Consider the following 25,124-nt stretch of genomic DNA (forward strand, 5'->3'; position numbering starts at 1 on the left):
AATGTTGCACGCAACATCCTTTACGACCAAGCATCAGCAAACCAAAATATTTTAGAGTTACGCCTAATACTAGAGGGCATATCATGTATATAAATAAGGAACAGGAATGGCCACAGCACTGATCCCTGGGGCACCGCCCACTTGACTGTACCCACTCAGACGCCACATCACAGCCATTCTCAACACTGTGAATAATGACCTTTTGCTGTCTGTTGGTAAAGTAAGAGGTGAACCAATTGTGGGCTACTCCCCGTATTCCATAATGGTCTACCTTCTGGAGCAATATTTTGTGATCAACACAATCAAATGTCTTAGTTAAATAAAAAAAATATGCCTAGCATTCGAAACCTTTTGTTTAATCCATCCAGTACCTCCCAGAGAAGAGAGAATGTGGCATTTTCAGTTGCTAAACCACTTCTAAAACCGAACTGTACATTTGACAGCAATTCATGTGATATAAAATGATCAATTATCCTTACATAAACAGCCTTTTCAATAACTTTAGCAAACACTGATGGCAGAGTAGGTCTAAAATTGTCTACATTATCCCTTTCTCCATTTTTATAAAGCGGCTTTACTACTGAGTACTTGAATCATTCAGGAAACTGACCATTCCTAAAGGAAAAATTACAAATATGGCTAAATACAGGGGTAACATGTGCAGCACAGTACTTTAATATTCTGCTAGGAACTCCATCATATCCATGAAAGTCCTTAGTCTTCAGTGATTTAATTATTGACTCAATCTCAGCCTTGTCTGTATCACAGAGGAGTTTTTCAGACATCAATCTTGGAAAGGTGTTTGCCAGAAGAGTTATATGATTCCCTGTAGAAACTAAATTTTTATTTAATTCACCAGCAATGCTCAAAAAATTGTTGTTAAATACTGACTTATATCTGATTTATCAGCAACAGGAATATTTTTCCATGAACTGACTTTATATCATCGACCATGTGCTGCTGACCAGACACTTCCTTCACTACTAACCATACGGTTTTAATTTTATTCTGTGAATTAGCTATTCTATTTGCATACCACATACTCTTTGCCTTCCCAGTAATGTTTCAAGCACCTTACAGTATTGTTTGTAATGGGCTACTGTAGCTTGATTGTGATTACTCCTTGCATTTTGACGTACTTCCCACTTTGTTCTACATGATATTCTTATTCCACTAGTCAGCCACCCAGGCTGCCTTTTACTGCTAGTACCCCATTTAGAACATTTTAATGGGAAGCAGCTCTCAATGAGCATGAGAAACGTGTTAAGGAAAGCATTATATTTGTCATCTATGATATCAGCACTATAAACTTCCTGCCACTCTTGTTCCTTGATGAGGCATAAAAAACTCTCTATTGCAGTTGGATTAACTTCGCTACATAGTTTGTAATTATATATGACATTTGTTTGAGTACAGAAGCCTTTTAATGTTAAAATTTATGCATCATTGTCTGAAAGGCCATTCACCCTTTTACTAACACAATGACCAGCTAATAAAGAAGAATGAATAAAAATATTGTCTATGGCTGCACTACTGTTCCCCTGCACCCAAGTTGGAAAAAACACAGTCTGCATCAAATCATATGAATTTAGCAGATCTATCAACATCCTTTTTCTTGCACCATCATTTACAAAATTTATATTGAAGTCACCACATATAACACATTTCTGGTGCTTCCTATAAAGTAAATCAAGAACCCTCTCTAGCATGAGCAGAAATGCTCTGAAGTCAGAGTTAGGAGACCTATAAAGAACAATAATTAGAAGTTTAGTTCTACTAAGTTCAACTGCCCCTGCACAACATTCAAATACCTGTTCAGTGCAGTGCCATGATATGTCTATGACCTCAAATGGAATACTGTTTTTTACGTACACGGCTGCTCCCCTACTCCACAAGGAACTCCTTGAAAAACAGCCAGTTAATCTATATCCTGGTAAAGGAAGCCTCTGAATTGTCAAATTACACTACTGGCCATTAAAATTGCTACACCAAGAAGAAATGCAGATGATAAATGGGTATTCATTGGACAAATATATTATACTAGAACTGACATGTGATTACATTTTCACACAATTTGGGTGCATAGATCCTGAGAAATCAGTATGCACAACTACCACCTCTGGTTGTAATAACTACCTTGATACGTCTGGGCATTGAGTCAAGCAGAGCTTGGATGGCGTGTACAGGTACAGCTGCCCATGCAGCTCCAACATGGTACCGCAGTTCATCAAGAGTAGTGACTGGCGTATTGTGACGAGCCAGTTGCTCGGCCACCATTGACCAGACATTTTCAATTGGTGAGAGATCTGGAGAATGTGCTGGCCAGGGCAGCAGTCAAACATTTTCTGTATCCAGAAAGGCCCGTACAGGACCTGCAACATGCGTTCGTGCATTATCCTGCTGAAATGTAAGGATTCGCAGGGATCAAATGAAGGGTAGAGCCACAGGTCGTAACACATTTGAAATGTTACGTCCACTGTTCAAAGTGCCGTCAATGTGAACAAGAGGTGACTGAGACGTGTAACCAATGGCACCCCATACCATCATGCTGAGTGATACGCCAGTATGACGATGGCAAATACACGCTTCCAATGTGCGTTCATCACGATGTCACGAAACACGGATGTGACCATCATGATGCTGTAAACAGAACCTGGATTCATCTGAAAAAATGACGTTTTGCAATTTGTGCACCCAGGTTCGTCATTGAGTACACCATTGCAGGTCCTCCTGTCCGTGATGCAGCGTCAAGGGTAACCACAGTGATGGTGTCTGAGCTGATAGTCCATGCTACTGCAAATGTCGTCGAACTGTTTGTGCAGATGAGCAGACGGTTGTTGTCTTGCAAACATCCCCATCTGTTGACTCAGGGATTGAGACGTGGCTGCACAATCCATTACAGCTATGCGGATAAGATGCCTGTCATCTCGAGTGATAGTGATACGAGGCCGTTGGGAACCAGCACGGAATTCCGTATTACCCTCTTGAACCCACCGATTCCATATTCTGCTAACAGTCATTGGATCTCGACCAACGCGAGCAGCAATGTCGCGATATGATAAACCGCAATCGCGATAGGCTACAATCCGACCTTTATCAAAGTCGGAAACGTGATGGTACGCATTTCTCCTCCTTACACGAGGCATCACAACAACATTTCACCAAGCAACGACGGTCAACTGCTGTTTGTGTATGAGAAATCGGTTGGAAACTTTCCTCATGTCAGCACATTGTAGGTGTTGCCACCAGTGCCAACCTCATGTGAATGCTCTGAAAAGCTAATCATTTGCATATCACAGGATCTTCTTCCTGTCGGTTAAATTTTGCATCTGTAGCACGTCATCTTCGTGGTGTAGCAATTTTCATGGCCTATAGTATATTTAAGTGGTGATCCCATATGCCAATAATTTCATAGTCAACACCTATAAGCAGTTCACTAAGTTTATCTCTGATACCTCTTATATTTTGATGAAATATGCTAATGCCTTCTCTGCTTGGAAACATGACATCCTCTGAAGGTGAGCCCTTAGTTAGATGGTCTTCCTTTAAGAGGATGTACCTATCAGCTGACTTCAATCTAAAAAAAGGTGCAATTCTAATACCAAGTACTACAGGAATTTTTCCATGAGTGATCCCACCTCCACTCACTACACTGTCACCTGTAAGCTTTGCCTGCCTTCCCTTTCCATACCTATTGAGGTGCAGGCCATGCCTAGTGAAACCCGATCTACTGATAGACCTAACTGGCACTACTGAAATGTGACCCATGTCCTCTGCCATCAGTGCCTTCTCCAGCCCCATGTTAACACACCTAATAGCCACTTTAAGATGAGGCCAATCATGACACTGAAACAGTTGCTTGAAATGCACATTATTGCCGCCAGTCTGAGTAGTTACCTTTACCAGGTCACCACCTACATCATATTCCCCTTCCCTATCAAGACTGTTCCCTACTCCACCCACTATCACTACCTGGTCTTCCTTCATAAAATTCCTACATAACATGAGCCAACCCTGCACTAGGCTTCACACTGCTGGTGACCTGGTACTCACTCCCCAGCACTTCCTGCAACTGCTGGCCCACACCTCTACCATGAAAACTACCTAGCAGCAGAACCTTTCCATCAATTACTACAGACTATAACCTCTCTGACAGGAAATCGTGAATCCAGTCACATAATTGAGATGATATTCCATAAACATGCCATTTTTTTACAAGTTGCTTGTGTGTTACACTGTCAAAAACCGCCTGGAAATCTTGAAATACAGAATCAGTTTGAAATCTCTTGTCAGTAGCACTCAACACTTTGCGTGTGTAAAGAACTAGTTGTCCTTCACAAGAACGGTGTTTTCTAAATCCTTGTTGACTATCTGTCAATAGACCGATCTCTTCAAGGTAATTCATAATGTTCGAACACGATATGTGCTCCAAAATCCTGCTGCATATTGACATTTATGTTATGGGCCTGTAATTTAGTGGATAGCTCCTACTACCTTTCTTGAATATTGTTGTGACTTGTGCAACTTTTCAGTCTTTGGGTACAGATCTTTTGTCGAGTGAGTGGTTGTAAATGATTGTTAAGTAGGGAACTATTGCATCAGCATACTCTGAAAGGAGTGTTGAGTTGCAGATACCGAGGACACTCTACCCTCATTCCTTCAGAACCCCAACAGCTTCTCCCCCATTAACCTCACCTGGTCCTACTCAACCCAACAAACCACTTTCCTAGATGTTGACCTCCATCTCAAAGATGGCTACATTAGTACCTCCATCCATATCAAGCCTACTAACCATATACAATACCTCCACTTCGACAGCTGCCACCCATTCCATACTGAGAAGTCCCTTCCATACACCCTAGCCACCAGAGGTTGTCGCATCTGCAGTGATGAGTGGTCCCTCTCAATATATACTGAGGGTCTCACAGGGGCCATCACAGACCATAATTATTTTCCAAACCCTGTACAAAAACAAATCTCCCTTGCCTTATCTTTCTAGTCTCTCACAGTCTCCCAAAATCTCACTGTCCGGGCACAGAGGAGCATTCCCCTTGTAACTCAATACCACCCAGGACTGGAGCAACTGAATTATATTCTCTGCCAGGATTTCGACTACCTCTCGTCATGCCCTGAAATGAGAAATGTCCTACCCACTATCCTTCCCACCCTCCCACAGTGGTATTGCACTATCCAGTGAACTTACACAATATACTCATTCATCCCTACACAACCCCTGCTCCCAACCCCTTGCCTCATAGCTCATATCCCTCTAATAGACCTAGATGCAAGACCTGTCCCATACATCCTCCCACGACCATCTGCTCCATTCCACTCAGAAACATCACCTATCCCATCAAAGGCAGAGGTACTTGTGAAACCATTCATGTAATCTACAAGCTAAGCTGCAAACACTGTGCTGCATTCTATGTGGTCATGACAACCAACAAGCTGCCTGTCCGTATGAATGGCAAACTGTGGCCAAGAAACAAGTGGACTACTGTGTTGCTGAGCACAGCCTGTGCCATATGGATCCTTCCCACCAGTACCATCTTTTCTGAACTGCACTGGTGGGAACTTTCTGTGCAATATATCCTACATTCCCATAACCCTCCTGGCCTCAACCTTCATTAGTCATTTTTCTCACCCATCCAGCCTCTTCCTTGTTCCCATTCTAGCATACAGCCCTCATTCCACCAACACACTCTGTCTTTTACTACTCTCTTTTTCTGCAACCCCCCCTCCCCTCCTTCCCTGTCTTCTGTCTAACATCCCAGCTGCTGTCCTACCGTCTCTCCACCGGGTCCTTTGCGCTCTCCAGCAGCACTTCATTGTCCCCCACCCCACCCTGCTATCCCTCTCCCTTCCTTCCCCAGCCTCCGCCATACTCCCACCCAGTTGCCTCTCCCATCATGCACTGCTGCTCACAGTGTGGCTTCAGCTGCCAGAGGCTGCAGTCCAGTCATGTGAGTGCGTGTGTGTGTGTGTGTGTGTGTGTGTGTGTGTGTGTGTGTGTGTGAGTGTGTGAGTTGTCTTTGCGTCTCTCTCTCTGCTTTAGTTACTAAAAAATTCCAATTTTGCCAGCTACAGATTTTAGAACATAACCAATAATAGAACATAATATCTGAACTGTGTCTTTTAGATTCCTTGTAATGATTGTTATTTACACTAAAGTCTTGAAACATGGTACAGCTGTATTATTTCATCAGTGTAATCAAGTGCTGTAATTAGAATTTCTTATAAGAAAAACAAATGATGCTTAATCTATTATGAATAGGGAAGTTTTGATTCCAAATTTAGTTTTTAGTGCCGGCCGCGGTGGTCTAGCGGTTCTAGGCGCGCAGTCCGGAACCGCGCGACTGCTACGGTCGCAGGTTCGAATCCTGCCTCGGGCATGAATGTGTGTGATGTCCTTAGGTTAGTTAGGTTTAAGTAGTTCTAAGTTCTAGGGGACTGATGACCACAGTAGTTAAGTCCCATAGTGCTCAGAGCCATTTTGAACCATTAGTTTTTAGTAAATTACTTGAAAACTATAGAGATAACTTATTTGTGTTACGTATTTAGTGATTTTATATCAAACTGAGGCTACATACGAATTTTCACCTTTCTGAGTCTAATATTTAGCGCCTTCAATTTTTCGAAAAAAAAAGAATTGTCGATTTTGACCAAAATATTGCTCCATTATCAAGTTGAGGGTTTTAACTTTTGATTGTGACATACATTTCACCCTCTGTACAATTGTCAGCTTTCTACCATCATTATTTAGCATCATTTATTTTTTTCTTAAAATAATATTTTTAGTGGAACATATTCATTTGATCACTCTGAGACTCCACACTGTTAATATTAATATACTGAAGCATACACGGACAAAGTTTGGAAAAATTATTTAAATTTTTAATTTCACTATTAGGTTTATGGTTCAGTCCTTTGTTTGTTAAGCATAGGTGTTTTGTGTTGATGTGATGCTAGTAGTAGTGAACAGGGGCAAGTCCTGGCACATTTGCTCGTCTCTGTATCTCTCACAGTTGTACAGTCCTTGTTTCACCACAATATGATTGGATCCATCTGTTAAACTTGGCTTCTAATTCCGCAATTACTTAACTTCTGCTCCATTTCATGGTCTCTGATAAACTTAGGCCAATGGTGGGAGCAGTGATCATTGTATGATTGTAAATAAACAGTCTGAGTGTTTCATCTTGCTGTACCAGTGAAGTGGTCAAATTATATGCCTTTTGTAAGTGACAAATGTTGGTAATTCTTACCATCTCTCTCTAAACCATATGGCAATGTCTTTCCTTGTTTGATGTAGAGGTATGCGATGGTCTAAAGTGAAGATATCAGACATCATCAACAAAATGAACACCAGCATTCAGAAGGCAGAAATTGTGTACATATACCAAACTACTATCAATAGTTACAGGCATTCAGTCACAATATTTTTGTAAAAATGAACAGTGTTTCCAATGAAAGGATGTGCAATTCTTCAAGATTAGAAACCCTGATGGGTAGTGACTATTGATGGCACCCTGCAAATTTATATTAACACTCAGTACACTTTTGTAGTGAAAATATTGGGTGAGGCAAAAACAGTGGTTGTTGAAAAAACAAAATTGTTACAGAATAATACTCAAATGAGGTTGCCATCTTACAAAATTAATGCTTGAAAACAATGTCTCACAGGTGGCAGCCATTTTCAGCAATGCATTCCTCAAGCCGCTCTCAGAAGTTGTCTTTCACTCACTTCCACATGAACTGCTTCCTTCAGTTCTTCAAGTGTATATGGTTTATGCCCATATACACATGACTTGTGGGAACCCCACAAAAAGTTGTTGCACATGGACAGGCCTGGGGAATGAGGACGCCAACTAATGTCACCAAACAGGGAAATGACGCGATCATGAAGAACAGTCCAAATAGCTTCCATTGACATTCCTGCTGTATGAGCTGCGGCCCCATCCTGCTCAAACCAAATTCTCCTGATAGGAATACATTTTCTTCATAGTTAAGTTACGAAGAATTCAGTGATCATCTGTCTATAATGTTCTGAGGTTACGGTTACAGTGTTCCCGTTATCATCTTGGAAAAAGTATGGCCCAATAACATATGTACCTGTCACAGCAGGCTGAATAGTCACTTTGGAAGTATATAATGGTCTCTCATTGGATTTTCAGTGGCCCAATAACGACATTTCTGACAATTTACCGTGCCATTCAAATGAAAATGAGCTTCATCATTTACAAAAAACATAATATTGTCATTTTGATCAAGTATGGCCTCCATATCTTGAGCAAAATTTAGCCGCTGTTCATAATCTGCAGGATTCAATTGTTGCACCATGACCATTTTGAGGGGATGAATCCTTTATCAATATGCAAAATACAACTTACTGAATGATTACTGAGATGCAGTTCAGCAGAATGTCTCCTAGCAGATTGACCAGGATTACAGACTATGTCTTGCTGAACTCTTTCAACATTTTCTGCAGTGCGTACTGAGTGAGGAGCCCCTGGTGGTTTTCTTTTCATCACTGTTCCACATAAACAAAATGATTCAACCCAATGTAAAAAGGTGTTATGAGTGGGAACCCTATCATGTCTCATAAGACTGAAATGGTGATCAAACTCGTGCTGAACTGCAATGACAGACTCATTCAAATAACTTACGGGTTTGCTGCTGGGTGACATCGTCGAACACTGCTGATATTTCGACAGGAGCACACCCTGCCATTCTCAAGGCACAAATGCAAGGAAGAAGAAACGCGCAAGCAAATTTAACCTCGGTTCACAGAGGAGAAACAAGGAAGACACCACACACAGAACAAGTGTCAACACAAACAAAGATAACCAACATCAGAAATATCGATAATTACTATTAATCAACAGGTGAGGTAGCACTAATTCTGTCCCTCTGTTTTTTGATGAGAGACAGAGCAGCATTTAAACAAAATCCACCATCTCTGTTAATAAGGTTGCTTGATAGTCTTATTTCAACAGCTTCCTTAATAACACTATCCCAGTAGCTGGACGTGCAAGCCAGAATCTCCGTGTTTTGTATTCCATAGGATGACCAGTGTCAAGGCAATGTTCTGCAATAGCGGATTTGCTCGGCTGTTGTAAGCGTGTGTGACGCTTATGTTCAATACACCAGTCTTCCACAGTCCTGATTGTCTGACCAATATATGACATGCCACAACTGCAAGGAATACGATAGACCCCAGCCTTACGCAAACCAAGATCATCTTTTACAGACGCCAGCAGGGCCTTAATCTTGGAAGGTGGTCGAAAAACACATTTCACATCATATTTCCGCAAAATATGGTCAATCCTGTTGGAAATGCTTCCTGCGTAAGGCAAAAAGGTCGTAGGCTTAGGTGCCACTTCGTTGCTATCGTCACTCACCCATTGCACAGAAGGCTGATGGCGCAACGCACATTTGATCTGCCTCTCACTATAACCATTCTGACGAAAGGTGACTTCGAGATGTGATAGCTCAGCTGCCAAACTTTCAGGGTCTGAGATAACGTGGGCCCTGTGAATCAAGGTGCGAAGTACCCCTTCATGCTGAGCTGGATGGTGACAACTATCAGCTCGCAGATACAAGTCAGTGTGGGAAGGCTTCCTATAAACAGAATGTCCCAACGTACCATTAGTCTTCCTTTTGACCAACACATCAAGGAAGGGAAGGCATCCATTCTTTTCCACCTCCATAGTGAACTGAATATTCGGGTGGATTGAATTCAGATGTTCCAAAAACCAGTTTAAATTCTCACTACCATGAGGCCAAACAACAAAAGTATCGTCTACATATCTGAAAAAACACACAGGTTTCAAGGTCGCTGACTCCAATGCACGTTCCTCAAAGTCCTCCTTAAACAAATTCGCCACAATAGGTGACATCGGGCTTCCCATTGCAACTCCATCAGTCTGTTCGTAGTACTGACCATTGAATAAAAAGTAAGTGGAAGTCAGCACATGTCGAAACAAATATGCTAACTCGACACCAAACTTAACCTCAATTAGCTGCAACGAATCAGAGAGAGGAACTCGAGTGAAAAGAGAAACCACATCAAAACTGAATAAAATATCAGAGTCATTCAAATGCAATCCCTGTAATCGACATAAGAAATCTGCAGAGTTCTTAATGTGGTGTTCACACCTACCTACTAGTGGGCACAACAAACTAGCAAGATATTTAGCACCATGATATGTTGGAGCACCAATATTAGAAACAATAGGCCTCAACGGGACAGCCTCTTTATGGACCTTACGGAGGCCATATCTAGGTGGTAGAGCACAGTAAGAATTAAGACTCTTGATAGTCTCCTGTGACAAAAAACTTTTCTTTAGGAGGTTATTTGTCTTTCTCTCAACACTCCTAGTAGGGTCAGCACCGATTTTGCGATACGCCGAATCAGAACGTAGACACTGCATCTTTTGAATGTAATCGTGCTTGCTCAACAAAATGGTGGTGTTTCCCTTGTCCACAGGTAAAATAACAATATCAGGATCCATTCTAAGTGAACGTAAAGTAGCCACCTCAGCTGCTGTAATGTTACACTTGGGTGGACGGGCCCCAGTCAACACATGACAAGCTTCCCTCCTAACCTCTTCCGCAGCCTCGGAAGGTAGTTTATAAACAGCCTGTTCGATAGAACTAATAACATCAACGACTGGCAAACTCTTAGGCGTCGGTGCGAAGTTCAAACCTTTCCCCAGCACAGACAAAGTTAAGGTCTCAGACAGGCTCATTATTACGCATAAAACTATCGTAAGCAAACACGCGGTGCTGCACAGCCAAAAGCTCCATGACCTCGACTAAACACAATGGTGGGAGCTACCAAACACATAATCACGCCGGCCTTCCCCCCCCCCCCCCCCCTCCCCCCCTTCCCCACTCCTACTACCTGAGCCTGAATACTATCTGTTCTAAAAACGTCCATCCTTTCTCTCTCACCCTATACAACAACACAGTAGTGATAATCATGATTGCTTCTTAATTATTTAGGAAACCTGGATTCTTACGTGCTGCCACCCCTCTCCTCTCCCCTCCTGTAACAGTAGTACTTCAGTTCTTAGCTCACTATATTGCTCACAGTTTTGGTTTCATTCATACTTCCTTTATATATAACTTATCAGATCCTCACTTACTTCTCAGCTTTTTGAAAGCCATCAGTTGCTATAATTTCATTATCTGTTTCTCAATTGTCTTGTTCTTTTTAATATTTCTTAATTTTTCCACTTGGGCCCCCAGCAATCTCATATTTTCCAGTTATTTCCTCACTTTTTCCACAATCCACAGGCTAAAAAAGTATTGCATTTGATATGTTTTGTTCATTTGTATATGTGTTGTTGCTTGGCTAGCAATATATTTTCTTAACAATACAGGAAAAGGTAGATTCCTATTTACTGTAAAGACAACAAGTTAAGTTGCAGACAGGCACAATTGAAAGACATTTACACATAAGCTTTTGGCCACAGCCTTTGTCAGAAGAAGAAAGAAAACACACACCATTTATTCACAAAAGCAAGCACATCATGCGGGCACATTGTGAGATGCCTGAGGTGTGCTTGCTTGTGTGAATGAATGGTGAGTGTTTCTCTTTCTTTTTCTGGTTCACAGCTTATTTGTAAGTTTCTTTTAGTTGTTACTGTCTGCAACTTAACGTGTCATCTTTTCAGTAAGTAGCAATCTATCTTTTCCTACATTGTGGATATTCCAGCCTGGAGTTTCCATTGTTTGAAAACTTTTATTAAATTTTTATTGGATTGTTGTGTATATTTTGGGCTAATTCCTTTGTAGATTGTTGGTTAGGTTCATGTAAATCTGTGTTTTGTAATAACTTTATTATATCTATTTTAAAATAACATTTTAATCAATTCTGCCCCACTGTTCTTCTCCAGGACATCCACTGCAGTGGTATTTTGGCAGTGGGTGAACCAGTCGTTCAATGCTCTTGTTAACTACACAAATAGAAATGCAAATTCTGATGTGACAACAACACAGCTAGGGGTTGCTTATGTGTCAGCAACTGCATCAGCTATGATTACAGCTGTAGGATGCCGTACATTCTGGGAGAAACGAGCCAGCTCCCTCTTGCAGGTATTGCTATGCATCAGTATATATCCAAAAAATATTTTTGTAGTTTTAATGTCACAAACTTATCAGTCATGTTGTAGCAGGTCACACTATGTGTGACTTATTTCTAATTATATACAGGGTGTCACAGGCGGAATGGTCAGTATTGAAGGATATGACGAGAACAATCATTAGAAGCAAAAAAAGTCTTGTAAACATGGGCTCTAAAATGAATTCATTAAGAACTGTGAGCACTTCTTCAGATTCAGTATTGTGAAACAAGTCTCTCCTGCTGCAAGCTCTTCCCTTTCATGTTTTTGGAGGAGGTAGTGTATACCAAACAAGAAAAAACTGTCTCTTTTACTTGGATTCTAAAATGTAACAGTATTATGAGAAGGAAATTGCTGCTCACCATATAGCGGAGATGCTGGGTCGCATATAGGCACAACAAAGAGACTCTCACAGTCATGTGTATCTATTGTTAACGAAGGCCCATGGCTGGAGGTTTTAATTGTGAGGGTCTTTTTGTAGTGCCTATCTGTGACTCAGCATCTCAGTTTATGGTGAGTAGCAACTTTCCTTCACATAATATTGTTACATTCCATCCTGGATTTTCTATTGTTTGATTTTGTCCATCCTGGATTTTCTATTGTTTGATTTTTGGGTTCTAAAGTGCACGTAAAGTGTTACGAACATTTATTCAGTACAAGAGATGAATTTCACAGTTGTGGAGATGAACAAGTGCTCATAGCTCTTAATATATGCACTTTAGAAGCCATATTTACAGGAAATTTTTCTTATTTTGGTCCTTACTACCACCTTTCAAAACAAGGCAATCAAGAGCTTGCAGTAAAAGAGATTTGTTTTGCCGCATCAAAGATGAAGGTATGTTCTTAGCTCTTAAGGTATGCATTTTTGACACCGTGTTTACTAGACCCTTTGCTTCAAAGGATTGTTCTTGTCATTTCCCTGAATATTTAGCATTCCTCCTTGGACACCCTGTATATTCGTGTCATCTGGAATTGGCTGACATGTGTGCTGTTGCAGTGTCTTTTAATGTTGACTGTTACTAGTTACTGACACCATTCTGTCTGCCTCACATGTAAATTTTTTCATAAATGTGCGCTTTGTTGACAAGGATGTAAAAAGTACATTAGAACAGGTGTGAAGAGAATGAAAATTATAACAGGCTATAGCAAACACTGAAACTTGTGTAAACTTCTATATTATTGCTCAGTCTGAGTGCACTGTCATCATTAACAGTATAAATTTTTCACAGGTTTGAAAGAAAAGTCTTTCCCTATTTTTGTAAAATCCCAGTAACCCCCCCCCCCCCCCCCCCAAACACACACACAAACACACATGATTCTTTAAAGAATAGAACTCCCATGTATAAAACAGATCCATTTTTAAAAAAATGAGCTAGTCTTTCACATACCTCAGTGTTTATGGTGTCATATCTGTTTAACTTTGAGTTGTACAATGATATAATTTTTTATAACTAAAAACGAAGATGATGTGACTTACCAAAAGAAAGCGCTGGCAGGTCGATAGACACACAAACGTACACACAAAATTCAAGCTTTCGCAACCAACGGTTGCTTTGTCAGGAAAGAGGGAAGGAGAGGGAAAGACGAAAGGATGTGGGTTTTAAGGGAGAGGGTAAGAAGTCATTCCAATCCCGGGAGCGGAAAGACTTACCTTAGGGGGAAAAAAGGACAGGTATACACTCACACACACACACACACATATCCATCCACACATACACAGACACAAGCAGACATTTTAAAAGGCAAAGAGTTTGGGCAGAGATGTCTGTCGAGGTGGAAGTAAAGAGGCAAAGATGTTGTTGAAAGACAGATGAGGTATGAGTGGCGGCAACTTGAAATTAGCGGAGGTTGAGGCCTGGCGGATAACGAGAAGAGGGGGTATACTGAAGGGCAAGTTTCCATCTCCAGAGTTCTGACAGGTTGGTGTTAGTGGGAAGTATCCAGATAACCCGGACGGTGTAACACTGTGCCAAGATGTGCTGGCCGTGGACCAAGGCATTTTTAGCCACAGGGTGATCCTCATTACCAACAAACACTGTCTGCCTGTGTCCATTCATGCGAATGGACAGTTTGTTGCTGGTCATTCCCACATAGAAAGCTTCACAGTGTAGGCAGGTCAGTTGGTAAATCACGTGGGTGCTTTCACACGTGACTCTGCCTTTGATCGTGTGCACCTTCCGGGCTACAGGACTGGAGTAGATGGTGGTGGGAGGGTGCATGGGACAGGTTTTACACCGGGGGCGGTTACAAGGGTAGGAGCCAGAGGGTAGGGAAGGTGGTTTGGTGATTTCATAGGGATGAACTAAGAGGTAACGAAGGTTAGGTGGACGGCGGAAAGACACTCTTGGTGAAGTGGGGAGGATTTCATGAAGGATGGATCTCATTTCAGGGCATGATTTGAGGAAGTCGTATCCCTGCTGGAGAGCCACATTCAGAGTCTGATATGGTCCCGGAAAGTATCCTGTCACAAGTGGGGCACTTTTGGGGTTCTTCTGTGGGAGGTTCTGGGTTTGAAGGGATGAGGAAGTGGCTCTGGTTATTTGCTTCTGTACCAGGTCGGGAGGGTAGTTGCGGGATGCGAAAGCTGTTTTCAGGTTGTTGGTGTAATGGTTCAGGGATTCCGGACTGGAGCAGATTCGTTTGCCACGAAGACCTAGGCTGTAGGGAAGGGACCGTTTGATGTGGAATGGGTGGCAGCTGTCATAATGGAGGTACTGTTGCTTGTTGGTGGGTTTGATGTGGACGGACGTGTGAAGCTGGCCATTGGACAGGTGGAGGTCAACGTCAAGGAAAGTGGCATGGGATTTGGAGTAGGACCAGGTGAATCTGATGGAACCAAAGGAGTTGAGGTTGGAGAGGAAATTCTGGAGTTCTTCTTCACTGTGAGTCCAGATCATGAAGATGTCATCAATAAATCTGTACCAAACTTTGGGTTGGCAGGCCTGGGTAACCAAGAAGGCTTCCTCTAAGCGACCCATGAATAGGTTGGCGTACGAGGGGGCCATCCTGGTATTCATGGCTGTTCCCTTTAATTGTTGGTATGCCTGGCCTTCAAAAGTGAAGAAGTTGTGGGTCAGGATGAAGCTGGCTAAGGTAATGAGGAAAGAGGTTTTAGGTAGGGTGGCAGGTGATAGGCGTGAAAGGAAGTGCTCCATCGCAGCGAGGCCCTGGACGTGCGGAATATTTGTGTATAAGGAAGTGGCATCAATGGTTACAAGGATGGTTTCCGGGGGTAATAGATTGGGTAAGGATTCCAGGCGTTTGAGAAAGTGGTTGGTGTCTTTGATGAAGGATAGGAGACTGCATGTAATGGGTTGAAGGTGTTGATCTACGTAGGCAGAGATACGTTCTGTGGGGGCTTGGTAACCAGCTACAATGGGACGGCCGGGAGATTGGGTTTGTGAATTTTAGGAAGAAGGTAGAAGGTAGGGGTGCGGGGTGTTGGTGGGGTCAGGAGGTTGATGGAGTCAGGTGAAAGGTTTTGTATGGGGCCTAAGGTTCTGAGGATTCCTTGAAGCTCCGCCTGGACATCAGGAATGGGATTACCTTGGCAAACTTTGTATGTGGTGTTGTCTGCAAGCTGACGCAGTCCCTCAGCCACATACTCCCGACGATCAAGTACCACGGTTGTGGAACCCTTGTCCGCCAGAAGAATGACGATGGATCGGTCAGCCTTCGGATCACGGATAGCCTGGGCTTCAGCAGTGATGATGTTGGGAGTAGGATTAAGGTTTTTCAAGAAGGATTGAGAGGGTAGGCTGGAAGTGAGGAATTCCTGGAAGGTTTGGAGAGGGTGATTTTGAGGAAGAGGAGGTGGGTCCCGCTGTGACGGAGGACGGAACTGTTCCAGGCAGGGTTCAATTTGGATAGTGTCTTAGGGAGTTGGATCATTGGGAGTAGGATTAGGATCATTTTTCTTTGTGGCAAAGTGATATTTCCAGCAGAGAGTACGAGTGTAGGACAGTAAATCTTTGACGAGGGCTGTTTGGTTGAATCTGGGAGTGGGGCTGAAGGTGAGGCCTTTGTATAGGACAGAGGTTTCGGATTGGGAGAGAGGTTTGGAGGAAAGGTTAACTACTGAATTGGGGTGTTGTGGTTCCAGATTACATAGATTGGAATTTTGAGGTTTTGGAGGGAGTGGAGCTGGAAGTGGGAGATTGAGTAGATGGGAGAGACTGGGTTTGTGTGCAATGAGAGGAGGTTGAGGTTTGCTGGAAAGCTTGTGAAGGGTGAGTGAGTTGCCTTTCCGGAGGTGGGAAACCAGGAGATTGGATAATTTTTTTTTGAGGTGGAGGGTGGCATGCTGTTCTAATTTGCGGTTGGCCTGTAGGAAGATGCTCTGAACAGCCAGCGTGGATGTGGGAGAGGAAAGATTGAGGACTTTTATTAAGGATAGGAGTTGATGGGTGTGTTCATTGGCTGAGTTGATGTGTAGGTGAAGGATTAGGTAGGTGAGGGCAATGGATTGTTCAGTTTGGAACTGGTATAGGGACTGATGGAAAGAAGGGTTACAGCCAGAGATGGGAACTTTAAGTGTGAGGCCTTTGGGGGTAATGCCAAATGTCAGACAAGCCTGAGAAAATAAAATATGGGAGCGTAATCTGGCTAGGGCGAAGGCATGTTTGCAGAGGGAATGTAAATAAAACTTAATGGGGTCATTGTGGGGGTGTTGTGAGGGTGACATGGTATTAGATGGTGGAAAGTGTAACATGAGGCTGAAATGAAAATGAAAAAAATATATATATGGGGAGAGATAAAGATGAAGTGTCTGTATATGTGTGTGTGTGTGTGTGTGTGTGTGTGTGTGTGTGTGTGTGTGTGTGTGTGTGTGTGCGTGTGGGTGCGCGCGCGCGCAAGTGTATACCCGTCCTTTTTTCCCCCTAAGGTGAGTCTTTCCGCTCCCGGGATTGGAATTACTCCTTACCCTCTCCCTTAAAACCCTTTCGTCTTTCCCTCTCCTTCCCTCTTTCCTGACGAAGCAACTGTTGGTTGCAAAAGTTTGAATTTTGTGTGTACGTTTGTGTTTGTTTGTGTGTCTATCGACCTGCCAGCACTTTCTTTTGGCAAGTCACATCATCTTTGTTTTTAGATATATTTTTCCCATGTGGAATGTTTCCCCCTATTATATTGATATAATTTTTTAGGTACATACGGCAGTGTTTGTAGATATCGTCTGCAAAATGTGTTGCAAATAGAATTTATAGTAAAGCAGTAATAAATTAAAATGCCATGCCTGATGCTGAAATTGTACTGCATCAACAACAAAAATGCACTTTTCCTTTCACTATTTTGTGGGGGTTATCTCTTGGGGTGATACCACATAAAGTATGCCTGTGTCCAGAAAATGGTTAAAGCTATTGATTTGATTACCTTTGTTGAAGAACAGACTATAATAGATCATCGGCTGGAAATGAGTCTTACAGAAATAGTGAGAATCATTAGAAATGGTATGGTGAATGATGGGGAAACTGAATGGCATAGACTGACGAGTTGGAAAATAGGTACAAAGGGGGGTTTGAAAAGATGATGTTGGGTTGGGCAAATAAGGGTGAACAGGGGGACATCTGGAAAAAAGAGTACACGGGAAGGTAGTCAGTTCAGGCAAGAACAAAAAGAATAAAGCAAAAAGGAAATTATTGTAAATATGGTAAGATGGTGTAGTAAAACATAAAAGTTACAAGAGAGTGTGTAGTGATACAAATTTATCTTGTTTATTCAATCAATTGATTAAATTGTAGTGTAATATTGTTTGAGTTAAAATACTTACTTTCATGTGTGCTCGCTTCCTAATGATGATGTCTGTCAGATGAAATTAAAATATCATCACTCTTTAAGCTTCTTGATTGATGTCTGGCTGCAGCTACCTATTTGCTCATCATTGTTCACTCTGCTCACATTAACCCATTTGCTTACAGTTTTTTGAAATAAAATTTACCATATGATTGTGATTATTGTTAGCATGTATTTTAGTTTTTCATACATACAGGATTATTTACAAAATATGGACAAGTATATTCATTCCAGCCACTTACAGTACAACAAATATTCACAGATAGTCCATTTGTGTGTGGGTCCTCATGAAGGAATTGTCCAAATGAAGTGCACTTTTACATTTCCTACATTCAAGTCACGGTAGTCCACATTGTCTGCAATCACAACAGACCTAGCTTTTTTTATAGGGAATGATTTTCTTTTCAGTCAATATTATTTTGTTTTCTTTTCTGTCAAGATTATTTTCCTTTTTATTAGTTGGGCTTACAATTCCAACAGCATTTCCTAAACAAGTTGAGAGAACCTTACCAATTGTCCATGTAAAAAATTCTTGACATTGTAAAAAGATCTGCATCATATGTTGAGGACAACCTTTTTATTGACTGTAGATTTGACAGCCATATTACCATTCCCTTTGGCCTTTCCAGTATATATCTTCGCATTCTGGCTGCATCCATTTTCTGAACTAGATACTTCATGTATCTTTATGCCAAATTTATCTCTATTTGATGGACTGTACTAAACATATGAAAGTCTACCCATAAATTTCATCAGACTTTTGTCAATGCTGACATTTTTGTCTGTAACATTTCCCTCCCAGGGGACGCCGCTTGATAATAGGCACCTTCAGTGCCAGGTGGGAGGGTTTGCATTCTTTGTTTGAAGTCGAGAGCTGTACTGGCAGTAGCGTAGCTACTGGCAGGGTCACCCAAGCCACATTGGTCTTTACTGAGGAGCCAGACAAAATGTGTCCCACAACATTGGTCAGGGAGGGCTCTAGATGCATAGTGAAGCCAGCTTCCCTAATACAAATCCTGATCCTCCAAGTTGTGGGTTTGGTATGGTGCTAATAACCCCAGACTGTAAAAATAAGTATATTATGGAAATTCAACAGAAGCATTGGGAACTGGATGGAAACATGTATCATGACCGATAAAGGATCTGACAGTAGCATTGTGGAATGTGACAACAGTGCTTCAGCCTGGAAAAATGAAAGAAATAGCCAGTGAAATTTTAAAATTTAAATATGATGTAGACCAATAGGAAATAGAATGGCAAGGAAAGGAAAATAGATAAACATGAGTACTCATTGGCATATAGTGGACCAGAAGAAGGAACAGGCCAACTTGGAACAAGGTTTATAATAACTAGGGAAGTTAGGAAAAGTCTATTAGAATTTAAACCCATAAATGAAAGGATTTGCAGATTCACACTAAGAAGGAAATATCATAGTGAATGCACATGCACCAACAGAGGACAAAGAAGGTGAAGTTAAAGGATAGTACTACGAAGATTTGGAAAAAGTATGCTACGCAGTACCTAAATTTCACTTGATGCTAGTAATAGGAGATTTTAATGCAGAAATATGGAGAACTGAACATCCATATGGAGTTTCTGGAAAATATTCACTACATGAAGAAAACAACGAGAATGGAGACTTACTACACCAATTTACAGCAAGGAATAATATGATTATTAAATATATCAGCTTCCCACACAAGAGGAGCCATCTGGCTACTTGGAAGTCTGCAGTCAATGGAGAAGTCAATCAGAATGACCATATTTTAGTGATTGCATGCCACCCCTCGTCATTTATGGATGTATGGAGCTGTATAGAACCAAACTGTTACTCAGACCACTTTGTGATAAAATCAGTCACTAACAAATGGCAACAGAACAGGAAAGAAGATGAAATGGAATACTGACAAACTGAAAATCCTTAATGAAGTAAAAAAATACCGAGTAACGCTAAGCAGAAAGTTGAGCATTGAAGAGACTGCAGTAGGAGTAGATGAAAGGTGGAGCAGGATTGAGAAAGCCATTAAAGATGCTGCAGAAGAAATAATAAGCATAAGAAAAAACAGATGAGTCCAGGAACAGTTTGTCAAAGACTGCAGGTCAGGAATAGAGGAAAAGAATGGGGCAAGAACAAAAACGCTGCAGAGAGAAAACAAATGATGTGGAGCAATTAGAGAATTAAGGAGAAGAGCTGACAGACTGTGCAAGAGAAAGAAAAGAAAGTGGACTAAGAAGAAATTTCAAGAACTAGAAGAGTTAAAGGATCAGGGTGAAATAAGAAAGTTCTATCATGCTGTAGGCAAAATAAAGAATATATTTCAGCCAAAAATAATGGCATGTTCCAATAAAGATGGGAAAATGATAAGGGAGGAAGAACAGATAGTGGGAAGATGGGCAGAATATTTCAAAGGTACAATAAGTACCAGCCTAGAAGATGAAGAGACAGCTCTACAGGAGGAAAGAGTGGATCTGGAAGTAGACAATGATGCCAATGAGACAAGAAAGCTAACACTACAAGAGGTCTCCCAGGCTGTGCAAAATTCAAAAAAACAATCAAATCCCTGGGGAAGATAGCATAATCCCTGAATCAATAAAACCTGGTGGTGAGGCTGTAATAAAGGAGTTGCACACATTAATGTCGGAAACTATGCCAGATAATTGAAAAGCTGGAATAATAATCCCTGTATATAAGAAAGGGATCAGAACAGCATGTGAAAACTATAGAAGTATAACACTCCTATGCTCAGCTTATAATATCTTCACAAGTATATTAAACGAGAGGATACATAAGTGTGCAGAAGACAAACTAGGGGAATATCAGCACGCCTTTCGACCAGACAGAGGAACAACTGATCAAATATTTGTAATAAGACAAATGATGGAAAAGTTCCATGAATATGATATCAGTCTGCATTTCCTATTTGTCGACTGCAAACAAGCCTTTGACAGCATAAACTGGCAAGTACTACTCAGAGTACTGGAAGAACTTGGTATATGTGCTAAACTAATAAGACTAATCAGAATGACAATGACAGAGACAAGAGCAAAAGTAAAGGTCCTTAGTAGAAAAACTGAAAGCTTTGACTTTAATGAAGGTGTGAATCAACGTTATAGCCTCTCCATTGTCTATTCAATATAGCCCTGCATAGTGTAGTAAATAAAATCAATAAAAGAGGCACCATATGTATGAAAACTAATCAGACATGTGCATATGCCGATGACATTGCTACAATAGGAAGAAATATCAATACCCTCCAAGAAACATTCTGGCCAATGGAAAAAGAAGCCTTAAAAATTGGCCTCATAGTAAATGTAAACAAAACAAAATATATGGTAATGTGACAATATGAGGTCAGAAGAACCCCTGAAGACCTAAACATCAGTGGGAAATGATTCAAAGGAGTATCCTCTTTTAACTACCTGGGAGCCCTAATAACAAATGATAACAGTATTGGAAAGATATATGGGAAAGAATATAAGCAGGAAACAGAACTTACTTTGCAAATATGCAACTTTTCAGAAATAGCTTTCTCACAAGAAAAACAAAACTGTTACTATGTGATTCTCCAGTCTGCCCAGTTATCAGATATGGGTCACAGGTATGGATGTTGACAGGACACGACAAAAATGCACTAAGAACCTTTGAGTGGAAAATACAACACATAATCTGTGGTCCAATAAGGAAAGAAGAAGGCTGGAGAATACAGTACAACACTGAATTAGAAGTGTTAATACAACATAGGGACATAGTAAAATTTGTCAAATTACAGCGAATACGATGGCTAGGACACGTGGAGAGAATGGCAGAGCATAGAATTCCAAAGAAAATGATGAAAGGTGTGATCCATTCAGTTATGCGAAAAGGGAGACCTAGAAGAAGATGGATTGATGATGTAATAGTGGAGCTACTAGTATGGGAGTCCAGTGGTGGAAAAGAGCAGCAAACAACCGAGAAATGTGGAGGAAGATCATTGAAGAAGCCAAGGGTCACTAAGGGCTGTAGCGCTACTGATGAAGAAGAGGGAGGAGAACATATACTCTTTGAAACCTACCGACAATTGTGAAGTGACTGGTGAACCAATAGAAAAGTGCAGATGCCTGGAGATAGCTGTGAATCATTGAGGTTTCACTGACCAGCAAATTCTTGAGTCCCAATCACTCTTCCTTTTCACCAGTTTATCCTGAATGGGAGGTTTCCTCGTCTCAGATGTAAGGATGCTGAGGGCAAAGTGCACTTTCAGTTAAATCACTGTTACAGCAAACCATGCAGTGTCCTCTTTTAAATCAGACACCAGTATTTTGACTGCATGAGAGTTTGTTTCTCTTGTAATGACTCACAAACCTGTGATATCAGACATTCATATACGACTTGAAGTTGTGTAGGATTTTGTCTCAGACACCATATTACTGTAGGTTCTATTGCACGTATCACAGAGTGAGACCTATTTGCCACGTAGAGTGCACGCATCATGTAGCACGGGCAGACCTGCTGACTTAAGTGTTTATTTGAGGGTGGCTGGCTGGTGTAGCCGAGCGGTTCTAGGCACTACAGTTGGGAACCACGCGACCGCTACGGTCGCAGGTTCGAATCCTGGCTCAGGCATGGAAGTGTGTGATGTCCTCAGATTTAAGTAGTTATGAGTTCTAGGGGACTGATGACCTTAGAAGTTAAGTCCCATAGTGCTCAGAGCCATTTGTGGGTGGCGAAGTGGAAGGGGCAATGCTCACACTGAGCTCAACTACTGTGGAATTGCCTTGTGCTTTGTGCCAAATGTTGATGTTGTGAGCATAAATGTTAGCCGTCCGTGATAGCCATGTGCCAATTTTATTGCTGAGCATGTCTCTACACGTGTTTGGACACTCTACTGCGTACAGATGGATTGGCATGGCAAGTCTGGATTTTATCAAGCTGCCATCAGGCCATAAAGTACCCATGCTGACAGTGTAGAGTAGAGGCATTGTCATGATGGTGTAGATACTAAAGTGAAAACAGAGGACGTTCCTATGCATGTGTCGCCCTGTGGTTCCCTTGTTGTAGTGTTAGCTTTGGTCTGCAAAGGGCCTGTCGTATCTTGAGTGCTGACAGGAACAGTTGTGCCTACAGAAGGAGCTGGAAGAGCTCTTGTCAGGCAAAGCATATAAGTGATCCTGTTCATAAGGCAACCTTGTTGTTGTCCAGTGATGTGGATTTATACAAAGTTGTCCAAAATATGGTGCCCTCCATTGAGCCTGAGAAACTTCCCTTTGACTAAGTTTCTCACTTGCTTTTGCTGTATTCTGGTCATCAGACCCATGTGGTGATGGCACAAATGCAATTTAACTAACACGCAAGAGCTAGAGGCAGCCGTAAGCAGTCCGGATTGTCAGTTTGCAGGGCCTCTCGTGCAAGTATCCTTTTTAGTGTACCAAATGTGCTGCTACTCATGCAGACTCACTAATTGAGGACACAACTGACCAGTTAGGTTCTGACCCCGTGATTCTGAAAAGAACGTTGACCTTGCCTGATCCTTCTTTAGCTAACAGTGTCCAAAGGGTGGAATTGTATGAACTTATGGTGGCTCAAAGGATGTCCTTCCCGATAATTGGCAGAGGTGGAATTAGGTACGCATGGTAAGCATCCCTCGGTGCCTTGTAGGGGAGTCATTCTCCTTCTGTATTTTGGAGAGCTACCAGTCCTGTCCCAGTTGTCGTATGCTGCATCTTCACCAAGACTACCTACACATTGAGGCCATGTATGGGGTATGTTGTCAGATAGGATATTTGCCAATTATTTGTGACAGTCAACGGGCCGTGAGTCCTTGGACACCCTGGTGTTTTCCCTCGACTCTGGTGCGTTTTGCCGAGATTCGTAGTGGAAAGGCAGTCGGTTGAATTTAAAGTAGACGCAGGAGCATCAGTTAGCCTCATTAACTCTTCAGCCACAGGTGATGCGGACTTGTGCCTTCAGTATTACTATTTGTGGACATGTCCACAATGCCCACAATTATCACATCAGACATAATTTGCACGCTGCAAGTCATATTTAAAAAAATCCTGTTAAATATTGTCATGTTGCTCTGGAACATAACAGGTGCTATTTTCCCATCAAATCTTTTCCTGTAGCTCTGGAACATCAGATAATAGCCTGCAGTTAGAGGATTAGTTTACATACATACAAGCTCTAGGGGTGCCTGGCATTGCAACAGCCACTCTTTCCAGGTTGTGCCTTACAGTAAGCAGTGCATTTGCTTGTGGGGACAACTCTCTGTATCAGCATGTTACAAGAATGTGGAATGGCAACTTATGTTGTTAGTGGCCATTTCACCATTGGTGCAAAGTATGCTTTGGCTCAACGTTTTTTCTGTTTTTGGTTTCCATATCTTTGACAAACTGCATTTGGTGTCTCCATCCATTACTTTTTATAATTTTGAATTGTTACTGCAGTCATACAGAATACCTTGGCCTGGGCTGAAAAATTCAAATCACATGTTTCTTTTAAGCTGTTGATGGTATCTAAATTTTGTCACCCATGTCCCATTCCCTTCTCCACGCATGACAAGGTAAAGGCAGGGCTGCAGTTTTGGAAGTATTACAGTGTTGTTTCTCCTATTTTGTCAAGTCAGTAGACCACCTCTCTTGTTGTGACTCAGAAACCTGATGGTGTCATGCACCTCAGCAGTGATTTTAACCTGATGGTCAACACACTGTGTGTCACAGGTTCATGTCATTCCACTGCAGGCAGAGTTGTTGGTGAAGTTGTTGGACAGCCAGTATTTTTTGTGCATTGGATTGCACGATGCTTACCTGCAGTTGTTTCTGGGATTTTCCTGGTCATCAACACTCTCTTTGGGCTTTGCCATTTCAATCACTTGCATTTTGGGATCTCATCTGCAGTTGATTCAAGACACCCCATGCTGCGACAATTGTTTTGATGACATCTGGGTCACAGACTCGACTCACGAGGAGCATTTTTGATACCTTCAGTTGATTTTCCAATGTCTTCTGGAGAGTGGTCTTCATTACGAGCTGGGAAAATGTGTTTTTTTGTCCCAAAAGCTGTATTTTTTGGGTCATATGCATAGTAAGGATGGTGTCGTCCCTACAGATGACCACATGAAAACCATCATCAACCTGCCAGCACCCCAGAACCTGAAGATCTTTTTTGGGTAAGATTTCTTATAATGCTCAGTTCATTCCTCAAGCTGTGTGTATCTGCCAAACTCTTAACTG

General features: G+C 41.7%; 1 protein-coding gene across 1 annotated transcript in view; it reads left to right on the forward strand.

The window, feature by feature from the left end:
* LOC126481369 (sideroflexin-2) overlaps positions 1–25,124 on the forward strand; it is a 170,231-nt gene that overhangs the window by 55,968 nt on the left and 89,139 nt on the right. Inside the window, exon 4 of the mRNA XM_050105079.1 lies at positions 11,901–12,099. Within this exon, the coding sequence (XP_049961036.1) occupies positions 11,901–12,099 (199 nt within the window). The remainder of the gene's footprint in view (positions 1–11,900; positions 12,100–25,124) is intronic.

This window comes from Schistocerca serialis, chromosome 5, assembly GCF_023864345.2.
Source record: "Schistocerca serialis cubense isolate TAMUIC-IGC-003099 chromosome 5, iqSchSeri2.2, whole genome shotgun sequence".
NCBI classification, from domain to species: Eukaryota; Metazoa; Arthropoda; class Insecta; order Orthoptera; family Acrididae; genus Schistocerca; species Schistocerca serialis.